Source organism: Sceloporus occidentalis, unplaced genomic scaffold (genome assembly GCF_023333645.1).
Source record: "Sceloporus occidentalis isolate IW3139 unplaced genomic scaffold, rSceOcc1.0.p SCAF_68, whole genome shotgun sequence".
Lineage (NCBI taxonomy): Eukaryota > Metazoa > Chordata > Lepidosauria > Squamata > Phrynosomatidae > Sceloporus > Sceloporus occidentalis.
In genome coordinates, this window is record NW_028317048.1 from 4,367,812 (window position 1) to 4,384,994 (window position 17,183).

Consider the following 17,183-nt stretch of genomic DNA (forward strand, 5'->3'; position numbering starts at 1 on the left):
TGAAAATATTTTTTTTGTATTCTGTGAACAGAAAGTTTGCAGGTAATTGGAAACTTTTTTCAGGACGTATATATTAGTGTGTGCTTAGTGCTTACTCTATGTAAACATATACCTATAATATAGGTCAGTGACGTCCAACATAACGTTACACTCGCATGTAACTCAAACGTAATGGTTTGCCGTAAGGAATAACAATAAGGTTTGTGTTCACGGGCTGCCTCTAGTAAGATGGCGCTGCGAGGCGTCTTTTGCCACGGAGCGCATGCGCCTGAAGGGCGGAAGTGAAATGCAGAGTTTCCGGGGCAGCGGGAGAAGGGGGCTACGGAGCGAGACGCGGCTGGACAGGTATATAAAGAGAGGACAGGCCTGCGTTAAGTGCACGTTTTTTTCTTTCGTAAACCTATTCCGGCGGGAGAATATATGTTGTATTATGCATAAGGCAGGGCTGGGTTACTTTATTTGTTAGTAAAGAAGTATTTGGTGCAGTTTGCATTCAGCTCATGTTAGTTTGGTACATAGGCTCTCTCGTTGTTTCCATGTACGTCTACCCTATTTCCAGCTCCGCATTCTCCCCTTATTACCAGTGAATTTCGTCCCCAAAACCGCGTCAATAAAACGTAGTGTTTCAGTGTGTTGGGCTCCTGCCGCCCCCACAGTGCACACGAGGGCCCTCTTTCCTCTCCGGGAGTCCTGCCTGCATTGTTTACATGTTGTGCATGTGAGAGAAGGAGATCCAATGCTTTGTGGTCACTTACATTTAGACATCGCCTTCCTCCGAGGGCCATTCAGTGCTTTTACTTTATCCTTTACTGCTGATAAACGGCATGGGAGCCCAATCTGCAAATAAAACTAAAGGGACACAGCCATATATCTTTAAACTCCCCAGTGAAGACGCTTCGCGATTACCATACAAGCCTTCTTGTTGTTCAGTGCAATGTGCCTGGTGCTCAGATCTCCTTTCCCTGCAGAAAACATGGAGAGATAGTTACAATTAGCTGATGCCTGAAGATCCGGGTGGGATTGAGTAAGCGCTGCTAGATGTAGCTTTTGGCTAATCGGCAGTCTAGTTTATGTATATTGCGTGATACTAATCGCTATTATCAGTTAGTAGTGCGGTCACAAAACATTATGTTGGCCCATAAATGGACCTGAAGTAAAGATTTGTTTTAAGCCACTTTGTAATCCGTCTAACGTGCCCAATAAGTACCATCAAAGGAAGAAATGGATTCCGATTGCCAGCTGTGTTAAGGCAAATTGTGTCCCATGAGTTAAGTCGGTACTTAAGTTGATGGGGACTCAACCACGGGCAACTACAGGAAGGCCCTGCAGTTACCACGGAAACGTCACAAATTTCTGTAGTAACTCTTTCGAAAACGCCTGTTTAGAGTGATGTCAAGACTAGGCCTATGACATAAACGTCATGATGGAAACACCAAATACTGGTAACTTTCCTCTGTTTTTCAGATATTTAGAAAGCTTTCTTATTGTATTGCTTAGTGCTGCACAGCATGTGTTGTCCCAAAAAAAGTAACTCTTTCACGATTACTAAACGCTTTCTTTTATCTCAGGATTTATTATGAATTGATTTGGTGGGAGAAACGTCAGGACTGAAATTCACGAACCCCCCAACCCCTGCGCAGGACCTTAACGATTGACGAGGGATGGCTCATGTACACAGCAACACAGTTAGTCTTTCATTTCTCTCCTCTAATATAGCGAATGCGATACTCGTACAGTTATAGCATTTATTGTACCTCGTACATCCCTGCTTTCAAAAATAAAGCTAAGTAATGGGATTTGGGAAAAGTTTGTGGTATAGTTTGGGTTAATCATCCAGTCGTCTATAGAATTAATGTGGGGCATTAGTCAGGATATTGTTATTAATGATTAAGCACTCCAAACGTGGGAGAACATTTTGCTGGGACTGAAGTCTGGTAGGCATGTTATCTGTTCATGCGTTACAAAATGTAAATGTATTTTTATATATATATATTATATTTGAAGCAGATAGACATTTGTTTCCCATATCTTAACCCTCTGTTCTCCATGCTTACTTATAACACAGTGATCAGGGACAGGACACTGAGTTTTAGGGGGAAAAGTATAGATAGTATGCATTATAAAGAGCAGACCCCAGTAAACTTATGCTGCTGGAAGAACTTGATGGGTCCTGTATAATGTATAGTTAAATCAGCACGAGTTCTTCAAAGTCGTCTTACACACTGAATTATGCATTATACAGGGCCCATTTAGCCATTTGCACTGGAAAAACTTGCTAGCGTTGGACATTCATAATAAATAGTGAATGAAAGGAAGCCCTTTCTTTAGTGAAACAAACGCAACTGTGATCAGGAATGTGTAATCGGCAATATGTAGGGAGTCAGCGGATGATACAGGATCTCTCACGTTGAGGGATCTCTCCTCCCGTGTGAGCGTTTGATTGCCCTACAGTGTAATGAGACCAAGTGGCAGCTTCTCTAAAATAGTAATGTCAAATCTGAACCCTTTTAGGCTGAAATTGGTATTTGTAGACATTTCAATAGGGCTGCTTGCCACCAAGTTAACCAATGTAAAAAGAAAAACGCCAGCATGCTGCCGTCTGAGCCATTGTGAGATCAGTTGGTCTGCATAAAGATTATAATGCCACTGGCTGTGATGTCATATTTGCCCCCAGGTGCAGAAAGGTTGTCATACTTGTGGAAATGTAGTATTTTCCTTTTTCTTTTTCTCTTAGAATAATTATCGAACTTAATCACTTGTTATGTGTGCATTCTACATGCACATAAAATCATATTTCCCAGATACATTTACTAATGGTGGGGGGACTTAAAAGAAGTTTTTTTTTTTTTTTTTTACTTTTAATACTTGGTTTGGCATATATAAAGATAGGATCAGGGCTAAAAATATGTTTTTATTATACCGTTATTTTTGAAAAGTTTTCATGCATAAGTTTCCTTCATAAATCGTAAGCTGTGTAAGATTGCCACCTAAATTTAACTGTAGCAAAGTTACGGAAATTGGCCCAGCTTGGTTAAAGGAAAACGTGTCCCAACGCTCAGCGTTCAAAGGGTTAAACAGCTTAGAAAATTTTAATTTTCAGATTGTGCAGCACTTCAGCAGTTATTTATGTGCATTGTGGCGCTGTCATGTCAGTTCAGTCTACTAGAACAAGGCAAGTCCTGATCAATACTCTAACTTGGTGAACAAAGGAATGCCTTAGTCAGCCAGACAGACGAAAGTCTAAGAGGGACCGGTAACTTGGAGTTTGTGTTTGTTGCCAAAGTCATTCTTGTGCCGGCTAAGAGTTGTAGTTGGTGTATAAGCGGTTGCCAAATTCCTAGTGTGTATAGCCACAAGTCCATATTCCAGATGAAAACCTTGGGCTTCAATTTTTATTTTTCTGGAAATAGCAATTGCCAAGCTGGAAATAACTGGGTGGCCGTATGAGAGGATTTCTTTGTGATTAAAAAAAGAAAACATGATTTCTAGCCCGATAAAGACTTGGGGGTTCTCCCCCCTTTTTCTCTATTTTGGTAAGAGCCATGCAGCAAGCTTTGGCCGTCATCCTATCCCTAGAAGCTCCCAGGGACTCTGTGTCTGCTAAACCACTTTTAACATTTCTCACTGTCGAAAATAGCCAGTTCTTCATACACAAAATAATAATTGGAAAAAAAAAAGAATACATTTGACATTAAAATTCATAAAAAAAAAAAAAGAATATGACACGGCTCTTTCTTGGACCACGGTCTAATAACAGATGACAAACATGTACTAAGAACATATTTCATTAATGAAAGAACTGTCATAATGGGTACCGTCATAACAATTTTCCTCTCTTTGTCATTACCCGTTACAAGGATCTCTGGCTTTATTTTCAGCGCCGTCTCCTTGGCTGTGAGGCAATTCCTGGACTGGGGCTGCTACAGACTGCAGCTAGCAAAAAGCTGGGAATGTTAAGTGCTCGTTTGTCCCGTAATGCGCGGAATGAAGAAGGGGATGAAGAAGAGGAGGAGGAGGAAGAAGTTGATGACAGTGATGACGACGATGATGATGAGAGTGATGAAGTAGAAGAAGTAAGGGACGTGGCAGTATCACAAAGCCTGAGCAACAACACTTCGGTATGCATACAACAAATTTACCCTCCAAGCTGGTTTTTGTTTTTTTTTAGTATCATTTGCATTTTTTGGGGGGCACAGTGAGCTATATTCACTAAACCAAGTGATACATTTGTGAGATGATTTTGACCCCCCCCCCCATGTTATCTTAATATGAACTAATGACATTGATGGCAAGGGTTTTAGTTTTAATCCAGCAAAGATGCCACCGATTTGTAATCTATTGTTCTGTATCAAAAAGATATTATTTTTACCCTTTCTGTCTATCCGTGAAAAATTTATTTTATCTTTATTTTATTTGTCATTTATTTCTTGACTCCCGTAAACGACCTGCTGTAGTTATAGCCAAACCGTGCGGGAGACCAACATGCAGTTTTCTACCTTTGTTACTGGTTACGAGCCCTTACAGTTAATAATGTGTGTACCGTTCGCGACACCAAATGCTGAATACATGTGATTGCGTTCTCTGTGTATTATGTACACGTTACTTAATAGCAGGACACTCACTACCTTGCATAGATGCACCCTTTCAAATATGGGTGTAGGAAAACCTTTGTTAAAGTGCCACAAACTATCACTGCATTTTGAGAAGGATTGAAATTGTCATACTGTCACAGCGGTCCTGCCATGAATCTTGCAGTTCGCAACAGGATCAATAGGGTGTCTTTGCTAGACCACATCTGCCCTTTCAAAAGCCATTCCTAGCTGCAGGAGCTGACGGCATCTAGCCTCATCTTGTTGAGCACGATGACGCAATCAGCTGTCAGGCAGTTATGTACAGTAAACATTGTTTTCATTGCCCATTCAGCAGCTATACCTTGTTTTCTGAGAATAAGGGAAATTAAAACGTTTGCTTTTTGTTTTTCCAGAGAAAGCAATATAGGTGCGTTTTGAGCATGTACTTTAATTGTGCCTCCCAAGTAAAAAAAAAAATACTGTTTGATATAATTGGAGCTGAGACACCACATTATTTTCCGGGTTTAATGTCTGTGGAACTTTTGCTTCTTGCTGTTGACCTACGTTTAAAAAAAAATTAAAAAAAATAAATCTATGTGGGTGTTTTTTTTTTGTTTTTTTTTAAGAGTCAGCAGAAAAAGAAGGCGAAAGCTCTGATTGTTAGAGACCAGGACTCGGTTTCCCAATCCACTAAAAGCCACAAGAAGGTACGGGCAGTTTGGATGAGAGCTGTAAACCGTTCTGATCTGATTTTTTGCATGTCTAACCAGGCTCTGTTTTCTAGGAGCTCATTACAGAAGAAAATGGCTCCTTTTCTCTTGGCATACCCAAGAATTTTATCTGCAAACATTGTTATGGGGCCTTCAGGAGCAGCTACCATCTCAAGAGACATTTGTATATCCACACAGGTATGGAAGTAAAAAAAAATCAGTCCCATAACGCAGCTACCATTTAATTAGCTGTATTAGGGATGCTGTTCCAGTGAATGTTGAAGATGATTTATGAATGTTTTCCTCTTGCCGCCAACTTCAGTTGTCCTGCAGTTGGTGAATTGCACCAAATTCTGTGATGTTCTACCAACAAACCAAGGTTTTTGTGAGCTGCAGGCTATCTGATTGCCTACACCCCAAGTATGGAAAGGGATTGACGGACAGATATTATAATTATACCTACTCGTTATCTTCTAGGTGAGAGACCATACGAGTGTGACATGTGTGACATGAAGTTCATTCAGAAATATCACTTGGACAGACACAAACGAGTTCACAGTGGTGAAAAGCCTTACCAGTGTGAGAGATGTCAACAGGTAATCGGTGCTAGCTTTGTCTCCACGTGCTTCTAGGTGGTAGTATGATTCCATGCAAAGGTTAAATACAAATTATGCTGTAATATTATTGGATTGTGCCAGCCTGATCACAAATATAGTTTCTAATCCCTCATTGCTGCCAAGGATTATGTACAATTAGTGTTAATAATGCAAAGTTAGCGTTGTTTCTTTTGTAATTAGCTGTTGCCATTTGGAAGGGTTTTTTTTTTTTTTTTTTTTTTTTTTATTAGCCTGAGAATTCATGTCGTGCACTCCTGCTACATCATTGGCTACTATATTCATGGTGCTGGTTGACCTGTCTCCAAAATTTTATTCCACCTTCTTCTGGTTAAGCTTTTTGACAGCTGAAATAATATACTTCGCAGTCTCAAGATAAATCTGTCAGTGGATCCCGTAAGGCTATGACAATGGGGAGAATTAAATTTACAATAATTGTTGTTATATACTACTTGTCATGTCCTGTTTACCCATTGTACTGCGCTGCAGAATATGATGACGCTATATAAAACAATAAATAGTAATATACAAAACTGACAAGAACATCAACACACGTTGGAGTAAAATGGTAGAGGAGGCGAAAGCCCTGCTGTTGCAATCTTACTGACCATTAGGAATTTTTTTTATTATTTTCCTTTTTTGAAGTTAATTTCTTTTTATTCCAAGTATGCCAATCTCACCGACTCAGGATATTGCACATGGCATCGGCTGGGGTGCCTCACGTGCTACACGTTAGAGACCCGAATTTAAATCTCTTTTAACTTTTCTGTTGTTTTGGTTGCAAATAAAGTAATTCTATTAACTTTCTTTATTAGGCATTTTCACGCACTGACAGACTTCTGAGGCATAAAAGGATGTGCCAGGGCTGCCACTCGAAAATCACCGAGACCAACTATGCGCTGTAAATTTCACATCCCACATCTCTTCCATCACGGATTTACCTACGTCAAGGCATTTCACAGCATCTCTAGCTGTCAGAAAATACAGGACCTGTAAATACAGGGAGTAGTTATCCCCCTTTTTTATTTTTAGTTTTTAATGAACCGCTTATGTTTCACAAGGACAGCAACACATGTTAATGCAAAGACCGAGAACTACGCAGACTTTTTTTCTTGCTTTAAACAGGCGAAAAGAAGAGTAATGTGGTTCTACGAACAACCACCTATATTAATCCTGGGTTCTCTTTCCGAGATATTCTGAAATATCGGTAAATCTGAAGTGTTACTTTCGCTTTTATTTTTTCTCAGAAGGGGAGATGTATTGCACCTGACAAATGTTTCATGATATAAAAAACATTTTAAAGAGGCAGTTCATCCCTAAAGAAAATAGAAATATTTAGTATTTTGAAAATGATTTTGAGATTGTGTTTGACGGGACCAAGTCATTTGTGAAGTTACTAACTTGTTACTTCTCAGAATAGTTGTTATACGGTTTGTACCTGTTTTTGGTTGGGTACCTTCTGTCCGACCAATGTAACGATACCGTATTACTATTATTATTAGGATGTTTTAACACATGAAACCAGCCCCACGAGTTACAAGTGTACGTTTGCAAATTACCAATATTTTATCGTTTTGGGGTGTTTGACTGTGATATCTAAAAACATCGCTATTTTTTGTTACTAAGGTATAGATATTAAAGGACTTCACTAATACTGTAAAATTTACAAATATATGTCTAATTTTTTTAAATAGAATTTCTGATCTATTGTAGTGTGATATTCTAGATGTATACACCTGAAATCACCTGTCATTCCTCCTGATTCCTAAAATGAACTGCATTTTATTCCTTTAGTGATTTAAAATCTTATGTCTAACATTATTAGAGTTAAATTCAATTTTCTATGGTACAATTTCTAAAATTTTAGAATAGTTAGCAATATGTAGTGAGCCAAACCAGATGAAGATGCTTTATGGGTTGATCTAAACTCCTTTGCTTTTGATTTTTGGTAACATGCTCTTCAACATATTTGTGCATTTTTATTTTTCACGGATTGGTTCTTTTGTCGTTTTGCCGAAATTATTCAATGCTTTGCATGTGATTTTTTTATTTTTTTTTGTACTATGTCATACATGTGTATTTAGGTTTTAAATCACTGCCTCAATCTACAATATTAACAGTGTTTTTTGTAAATAAATCAAAAAGTAAAAGAAACTCCATCAGCTAAGGTATGTTTGCATTGTGCATATGAAGGTTTAACCCAGACAATATACTATTAAATTTGAATGGGGGGGGAAAAATTCTATTACATTTTCTTAAAAACAAAAATCAGTGCTCACAAGTGTCAATGTGATTGCTGTTTAGCTGGCTTAACACATTGGCATACATTTATTTTCATCGGGAAAAGAGTAAAGAAGTGTACAAACAGAAAATTGTCAACCTTCCAGTTTTTGCAAATCCATTTAAAAAATGCCATAATCCATTTATTTACTTTAATATTACTTCATGTGGCATATCCTATCAATATTTTAGGTACCTTGTTACAGAAAAGTTTTCCATCTGTATAATTTTGTCCATAACCAAAGCTTTCCATGTAATGTGGCAGCAATGCCTTTCTGTCCACATTAAACCAGTCATTATTTTTTTTAATTACAAAATGTTTTCTGGTGGAATCGGATGGTGACACTGCCAAATGAAATAAGGATGAACTGCAGCTTTAAAGATAAAGTAAGCCTTTTTGGAGAATCACATTTACAATGTAGAAGGTAATAAAGAATTGTAGCTGACAGGTGTTTTTTGTTTAGGTTACTATTTGCTTTGTAATTTTTTTTTTTTTGCTTCAGGATTATAGTTGAGGGAGTTTCTAAATGTAGTTTTTAACAATGTACAGTTGTATTTTCTTTGCCTTCCCTTCCTGCAAGTGTGTTTTAGAATATTTAAATAAACTTGTTTTTTTTTTTTTTATAATACTCAGTACTTTCATATTCTGATTTCTCTTTTCTAGCTGTTGTATGTGGATGAATAGAATAATGTCTATGTTCTATACAGTTCTTTTGTTTAAGAAGAAAATATTTTGTGGTTAATGTAATTGCAGATGAATGTGTTAACATTTTGTGTGCAAATAACACAGTCCTTTACTAAATAATGATATTCATTAGTGCAGCTAAAGTAAAGATGTGTTCTATATAACATATGTACGCCTGACCATGCTGCTTACCCTTAAATTTCATTACAATTTTACCAATACCATGGAAATCCGTATACCTAAGGATCTCTCCACATATTCCAGCACAGTTTAATGCTCTTTATGGGCTAGTATCAAATATTTAGTGACAGCTTAGTAAAGCAGACACCCTACCAGATTTGTATACTTACCTTATCCATAGAAACAGTATATATAAGGCAGGCGGACACACATATACACTTTATTGACAAAAGTATCGGGACACCTGACCATTGCACCAACAGGGACTTTCATGACATTGCATTCTAAATACATAGACAATATTTAGTCGGTCCTCCTTTGCAGCTATAACAGCTTCCACTATTCAGGTAAGACTTAATGTTTCTGTGGGAATTTTTGCCCATTCATCCAGTAGAGCATTTGTGAGTCCTGACCTCAACCCCATCAAACACCTTTTGGATAAACTGGAATGGAGTCATACTTCCTATAAAAATGCTCAATAACATGCCTTTTAGTTTCTTTGCAAACATGGACGACAACAGCTTGAAGATGCTCTCGAGTTTTTGAAACCACAAAACTGCCCGTTAGTCTTTATAATACTTTTAAAAAACATCAAACTCTAGGTCAGCCTTGGAGAGTTACAAAGGATTGTATCGTCCTCATGCGCTAGCAGCTAAGTAAAAACAGTACTTTCCCCATGGACCAGTGAAAGTCACCAGTGGTGCTTAAAAACATTGTTTATATCTATAGAATGTGAAGCAAGTTGTGAACTTGCGTTGGAAACCCAAGCACCTTTGACAATAGTTTTTTGTGTCTAAAGTTGTCTCAGTATATACACGGTGACACAGATTTTTAATCCTGGATGAAATTTGGGTTCATCACAGTGGTTGTCGCACTTTGGAACAGTGGATTATTGCTCTAAAAAGAAGAGAGAAAAGAAGATTGAGCCTCTGATCCACAGGTCTGATTCTTATACATTTGTACCAAAACTTTACATTAGTATTACTTATAATTGAAAAGTATCGTGAATATCAGTAGGATCCTAACATGAAAACAATTCCTGAGTATTAATGCACACCTGCCACTGTCATGTCATTTTACATTTTGAGGTTCTATACATTGTCTATTTGAAGTGAGAAATATATTATAATTATATATTTTATATAATAAAATAATATCCATCATAAACTCACTTAATGTGTATGCTGCGGACAAATGTATCTTAATTTCCTACTCTGATTATCGTCATTCCTCACCTATTGTTAAGTTGTTGTTGGTTCAGACAGTGTTTGTAAGGATGAGTGAGGAGAAGGGAGAAAAACTTAATAGGAAATTCATAAGCTAATGCTGGCCCAGCCACACTGAGACAGAGCTTCTGGGCACACCTTCTCCCCCGATTGGAGGAGGCTGTCCCTGTTGCTCCGCCCTTTTGCGCTTCGCTTTCTCCCCAAATCTTGTTTATATTGACCTCCGGATGAACTTCTCCAAAAGGGCGGAGCCTCCAGTCCCAATTCTTCCAATCAGGGAGATGCTGTGCCCAGAGGCTCTGCATTTTTTTGAGGAAGTTCACCAGGAGGCCAGGTTCATGGAGTGGATGAAGAAAGAAGGTAGAAGAACAAGAAGCATTAAGAGAAATGGAGTGGGAAAAACACAATTCTAATAAAAAGCTCTTTCCTTTTTTGTTTTGTTGGTGGCCCCCCTCCTTTTTGGACATTTGTATGAATTGACAAAATTGGCAAATGCCACTAAAATTTTACATTTTTGTACAAATTCCAAATGCACAAGTCTAATAAAAATAGTAATTACATAAATTAAGAAGTAGAGACAACATATACTAGAAAACCTTACACATGCCTGCAGCATATGCCAGAATATTCAGATTTTCTTGTCCAAAAAATCAATTACATTTCCAAATTGATACATCGATAAAGAGAGATTAAACAAAAATATTTTCCCAACCTCATTCCATTTCTCATTACTTCTCGCTTTCTGAAAACGCCTGTACTCCTGCCGGTCCAGCACTTCCACCGTAATGCGATAAACCATGATGATCAGGAGTCCAACTAAAGCGATGCCCAGAACTAGACCAACAATAAGAATTTTTTGATCTGCAATCCCTGTGATAAGAGTTTGGAAAGTATGGAACCATTCAGTATATCAAGGTCAATAATTCAGGGATAATTTTCCAGACATCTATCATGCACGGGTTCTCGATTTAGAGTAAAGATTATCTCTATTTTCCCGTTGCTTTGATTACCTTGTTTTTCCTTCACAAGTATATGAACAATGTCTCCGTCCTCCATGACATGAAATATAATGAGCGAGTCCTCTCTTTTTTCCTGGCACCAGCCATCTCTGTCCTTCACTCCGGAATCTGAAGCTTTGAGGATGGTGACATTGACGTGATTACAAGCTGTGCTGCAGTTGCTACTCAATGGGCCTGTTCCAAATGCCTTGCATTCTGCGCAGCCACTGTGAGAACAAGCCAAGCGGCAACGTAGAGAAAGCTTACACATAACAAACAATACCTCATGTTTTGCAGTTGTGGCTTTTCAAAACTTAGAGCAACTTCTTAATTTCCCTTTCGTTTTGCCTGTCTGCGCTCTCATATTTCCCAAAAGAAGACCCAGATTTGTAAACCGGTTACTAGCACTGTTCATAAACCCCTTATTTCTTTTTTTGGGGTTGGGGGGAATCTGTAAAGTTTTACTACCTTCTTCCCAACCAATGTTTTTCGGACTGGTGTATTTGAATATGTGCATTTTTAAAGATGCTTTACGCTTAAAATATAAAAAAATGTTAGCCAATTTTTCTTTCTTTTTAAAAGGAAAAAAAATGGACTCTATACACTCACTTCATCCACTCACCTGTGCCTCTGACATGGTTTCTGACATCCAGGACACTCTTTACACACCCTATTAATGTATCCATCATCACAGATACACTTGTTACATTGGCATCGTCCATGTCCGCTGCATATGCCTTCCTCAGTCATGCATGCGCTTGTATTCAGGCTGCAGCTGCATGCACTGCCAGTGTAATTGGATGTGCACTTGCAGATCCCACACTCGCAATCCCCCCTGGAAATGCCTAAATGAGAAAGGAATACAAATCTGTCGAGTAGGTTCATTTTACAATCTCTTTACCTTTTAGTTAATTTTTATAAACCTCTTCTATCGAGTAGTAACAGGCAGTGCTGACATGACCTTTTTCTGTTGAGTTAAGTGGCAAAACTCAATACTACTAATACAGCAATACTGGCACTATAACTTTTTTAAACAGATGCAAGTAAACGTTACTGGATCCCACAGATACTTTGCCTCACCCCACACCATCAGACAGCTTGGGACACCCCTGAAAGCAGGGGTTGGTTTCCAACCATTGATGGATATTCTGTCTGAGCTCAGTAGAGCAGAAGAGAAATCTACTCAAGGTGATAGACATTGGTGCCTTGACACCCGGGGTGGAAGATCCACCAGCCCTCCCTAGTGCGCTTCAGCTCTCAATGGACAGATCAAAGGTCTTCTGTGAAGTTAGACAATTTATACTAGAGATATCTTCAGACCTCTGTAGCATCTTTTCCACACTAAAATATGTGATATCTCATATTACTCCAAATGGTAAGACTGGCGCAGCGTCCCTCAAAACCTGGTGCCAATAGAGAGCATTGATGCCTAGGTTATTCGTATAATTCAAGTTAATTATAACAATTAGAAGCTTTTGGACTTTTGTATAAAGAGCACTTTTGGAGCAAAATGGAACAAATTAGCAATCAGCTGGAATATACCACTAGTTGCTTTGGTGATTGTGCCACTATTACCAAGTGGCACCAGAATTGCTCTTTTGTTATACATAATTAAAACATGAATCAAATTTGGTAGAATGTGCTGACGCCTGGTTATATATAATATATTTTCAATGTAACCATTAGAATTCCTTAAAATCTACCACTAATCGCCCATGTATGTAATGTTATTGTGCATTCCTTAAAATCTACCACTAATCGCCCATGTATGTAATGTTATTCTGCATTCCTTAAAATCTACCACTAATCATCCATGTATGTAATGTTATTCTGCATGCCCTTACCTCCACACAGCAAACCTTCATGCCTTTCACAGCTGGCATCATCACACTCACAAAATTCTCCCCGAACATGCATGTTACATGCGCAGCGTCCGCACTCACACCTCCCACGCCCGCTACACGGCAGAGAACCCCCCGCCATGCAGTTTGATTCGGAGTCATAGTTGTCTCGCGGACATTCACATTGCTTTCCACGGTGACCCTCAGAGCATCTACAAGAGGGAACGTACATAGCAAGAGGAAATTAGTTGCCCGTAATAGCATGCTCTGTAACAATAAAACAAGTCCATTACATTTAGCGTGGCTGTTGAGTCAGAAGAAAACAAAACCGCCATTTTGAGGTGCTTCAGACTGTGCTTAAAAGAGGGGAAAAATTATTTCTTTACTCCCAAACAGCAATCTGATTTTTCACTGGATAAACAAACTATAACAAAGCAGTAAACAAAGCAATAGGTCAAGGGCAGGCGGCGATCAGAATAAACAGTAGTCCAGGCAAGGGTCAGGTAACAGGCAAAAGGGGTAGTCCAACAGGGAAGCCAAATGTCAGGTAACGAAGAATCCAATAGAGGGTCTGTAGCACGGCGAGCAGAGGAGAACAGGAATCTGAAGCCCACGGACATACAGGAACCAAAGTTCTGGAACACTGGAGTAAAGTGTTCATAGTTGGAGGGGTTTTTACAGTGCTGCAGGTATCTATTCCTCCCCTGTGCTGAACAAGCTCCTTACTGGATTGGTTACCAGGCAGGGGTAAATCCATTAGTTTTGTATGTGGCCTTCATTGGTGGATGCTTAATGGGGATTACAGGTGTAACCTCCCCTCAACAGATGTACTGCATTGTGTTGATGCTTGGGCAACACCTGGAAGTCCTCCCTGGGGCTTGATGAAACTTTAGGTGAAACTCCAACTCCGCAGAGCTTTTAGATGGCATGCAGTAACGGAGGACAGCTGGGGAGAGCAGGTAATGGTGAGAGGCGCATGACATACATAGGCAAAATTACCGTATTTGCTCGATTATAAGACAAGGTTTTTTTCAGAGCAAATGCTCTGAAAAATACCCCTCGTCTTATAATCGGGGTCGCCTTATAATCAGACCTCTAATAGGTCTGACTATGAGATTACTAAGAGCCAGATCCCCCGCAGCTGCAGGGGACCTGGATCCTCCTGTCTCCCCGCCCCACTTACCGGTGCTTCTGAGTCCCCGGTGTGTAGCCGGGGCAGTGTGTAGTGTGCGATTTGCGTAGACAACTTACGCTGCAGCCGGAAGGAGGTGTGACTAGCAGCAGGGGTTGTCTGCGTCCATCGCACAGACCTTCCCCGACTGTCAGAGATCAGAGTTCCCCGCACCGGTGCGGGGAATTCTCTCTGACAGGGGAGTGTTAAATTGGGGCATAAGGCATTTCTGGAGGCAGAGTGCTCTATGAAATGCCTTTTAACCCCCTTAATGCCACTCTGCCTCCAGAAATGCCTTTTTAACTCTCTATACGCCACTCTGCTTCCTGAAATGCCTTAAACCTCCCTATATGCCACTCTGCCCCATAATATGCCTTTAAACCCCCTTAATGCCAGAGTGGCATATAGGGGTATAAGGCATTTCTGGAGGCAGAGTGGCACATAGGGGGTCAAAAGGCATATCATGGGGCACAGTGGCATATAGGGTTAAAAGGCATATCATTGGGCACAGTGGCATATAGGGGGTATAAGGCATTTCTGGGGCAGATGTGCATAACTGGGGGGGCAGGTTGGAAAATAGAAGGAAATAAAACTAAATTTTTTTTCTCAATCATAGCTTTTATTTAAAAAAAATAGTTTACATGAATTTTTTGGTAAATTTACTGGTAAAACTTTTTTCCTATAGGGTCGTCTTATATTCAGGCTTTTTCTTTTTTTTTCTAAATTAATATTCAGATTTGGGGGGTCGTCTTATAATCAGGGTCGTCTTATAATCGAGCAAATACGGTATGTTTTTCTCCCATTGATCATCGCCCCTTTTTATACATGCCAATATTTTAACAGCTATTATTCTCCCCACTTTACAGCACACAGGGTGAGGGGAAGCAGTAGAGGATTTAAAGGCCCCACACTCAAAAAGTAACACCCACCAAACCAAGGAAAAGTAGCTCCTCGCAGGTTAACAGGGGGGTTAGGTGATTTATTTTATATACATAATGTAGCAAGTAGTATATTGGTTTTCATTTTGGTTTGTTTTCCAGCCATTGATGAATGTTCTGTCTGAGCTAGGACTCCTTTGGAATGGAGTGATCCTCATGTTAGGCAGCACTCAAATTCTTGGTCCCCAAGCAGGACTCCACCAGATCCAAAACAACAAAATTAAAAGTAAAATAATATAATGCAGCACTCAGTGAATGTTTTCTCTACTGAAATACATAGTGCATGCCTACTGCAGAGTTTGGAGGAGGGGCAATTATCTGTGACAGTTTTTCAGGGTTTGGCCCTCTTACGGCCAGTCAAGGGTAATGTAAATGCTACAGCATATGAAGACATTGTATGCTTCCAACTTTATGGCAATAGTTTGGGGAAGGCCCTTTCCTTTTCCAGAAAAGTCCATAAAGGTCCATAAAGACATAGTATGACGAGTTTGGTGTGGAGGAACTCAAGTGACCTGCACAGAGCCCTGACCTCAACCCCACTGAACACCTTTCAGATAAGTTGGAACGCCAATATTGAGCCAGGACGTCTCATCCAACATCAGTGCCTGACCTCACAGATGCTCTTTTAGCTGAATGAGTACAAATTCCCATAGATGCACTCCAAAATCTTGTGGAAAGTCTTCCCAGGAGAATGGAGACTGTCCTAGCCACAAGGAGGCAATACCACATTAATTCCCATAGTTCTGGAATGGGATTTTCAGCATGTTCATAAAGGGGTTTTGGTCAGATGTCCACATACTTTTTGTCATATAGTGTAATTCTAACCCATAGATTGGTTATTTTTACTCAAACATTTTACCTGCAGACACCACAGCTGTAGTTACCAAGACCTTCACTGCAGTAATTGGAGAAGACCTCCTCATCTGCACAGTCACAGTCACATAATGGCTCAATGTCCACATTCAGTTCCTCAGTGAAGCCGAGCACCCTAAGCTGGAAGCTTTGCGCACCGTCTCGGCAAAATTTCCTGTCTAGCCAGACGGTGACATCAAACCCTACCTGAGGGAAACAATGATGGGAAGGACAGGTTCATTAAAAATATGGCAATGTTTTTCTGACGAGGACCACACATATAAACATTGCTTTCCAAATTTAGAGGCTGCTGTGTAATGTTATAAGCCAGGAAGCAAGCTTTTTAGCACAGTAGTAAAGCACACAAAGTCACACAAAACATTGTAACAATGATACCCAATGATAAAAAAACAAAACACAAATAATAAAGACTTTGAACAGTGTGGGTTGTTTATATAGATCAGTTCTGGAGCAAAATTGTAAAAATTGAGAAATCAGATGAAATATACCACTAGTTGCTATGGTGATTGTGCCATGTACCAAGTAACACCAGAATCGCTCTTTTTTTTTTTGATTTGGTAGAGCGTTTTGACTTCTGGTGATTTGTGTTCTGTCTTATTTCTCAACTCACCAGTAAAATCTTAATATATTCCTAAAATGTATTAGGTTACACATTTATATTATGTTAGGTATTTTATTGTGTGTTTTGTAATTGTTCCCTGTATGTGCTACGCCGGCACAGTCAGGTCTTAGCACCTGTAAAAATCACAGCTGTTTCAAACTTACAGTAGGGTATCTTAACTTCCTTTTGTCGGAACTTATAGATAGGGATAGAAATATAAAAAAACATAGAATTTTATGTCAGATAAGAATCATCTAGTCTGCCCGATATAAAGATTCCGAGCTTAATCAGTCCTTGGTCTTGTTATAGATTCAGGATAGTTTTATGCCAATCCCATATATATTTAAATTTCCCCATTGTATTAAATGGAATTCTTTCCCATTCATTCATCTCTGTCCCTTGGTTAAGTTGCTGGTTGTTGTTGATTGGCTAAGACAACAACCTGAGGATGGGCGAGATTAAGGGTGTTAAATTTAGGGCAGAAAATACATTGTA

At 39.3% G+C, this 17,183-nt stretch overlaps 2 protein-coding genes across 2 annotated transcripts in view; one reads left to right on the forward strand and one right to left on the reverse strand.

Moving 5' to 3' along the window:
• Positions 1-262: 262 nt before the first annotated feature.
• Positions 263-6,800, forward strand: LOC149286563 (uncharacterized). Its single transcript, XM_089493966.1, has 7 exons — positions 263-345; positions 1,717-1,813; positions 3,879-4,118; positions 5,198-5,287; positions 5,356-5,479; positions 5,759-5,877; positions 6,711-6,800. The coding sequence occupies exons 1-7, from the start codon at positions 263-265 to the stop codon at positions 6,798-6,800; spliced, it is 843 nt and encodes a 280-aa protein (XP_089350092.1).
• A 3,071-nt stretch (positions 6,801-9,871) lies between these two features.
• LOC149286564 (integrin beta-7-like) overlaps positions 9,872-17,183 on the reverse strand; it is a 34,141-nt gene continuing 26,829 nt past the window's right edge. Inside the window, exons 9-14 of the mRNA XM_089493967.1 lie at positions 16,074-16,273; positions 13,109-13,317; positions 11,887-12,109; positions 11,277-11,491; positions 10,979-11,136; positions 9,872-9,937 (exon numbers count right to left, since the gene is read on the reverse strand). Of these exons, the coding sequence (XP_089350093.1) occupies positions 9,872-9,937; positions 10,979-11,136; positions 11,277-11,491; positions 11,887-12,109; positions 13,109-13,317; positions 16,074-16,273 (1,071 nt within the window). The remainder of the gene's footprint in view (positions 9,938-10,978; positions 11,137-11,276; positions 11,492-11,886; positions 12,110-13,108; positions 13,318-16,073; positions 16,274-17,183) is intronic.

What these genes read in the sequence shown, in the direction of transcription:
- LOC149286563 (XM_089493966.1), top strand. Translation starts at nt 263, where the DNA reads ATGCGCCTGAAGGGCGGAAGTGAAATGCAGAGTTTCCGGGGCAGCGGG. An exon ending in GGATTTGGGAAAAGTTTGTG is followed by an intron (nt 1,814 to 3,878) that starts GTATAGTTTGGG and finishes CTTTATTTTCAG; the next exon opens with CGCCGTCTCCTTGGCTGTGA. An exon ending in AGTGTGAGAGATGTCAACAG is followed by an intron (nt 5,878 to 6,710) that starts GTAATCGGTGCT and finishes TTTCTTTATTAG; the next exon opens with GCATTTTCACGCACTGACAG.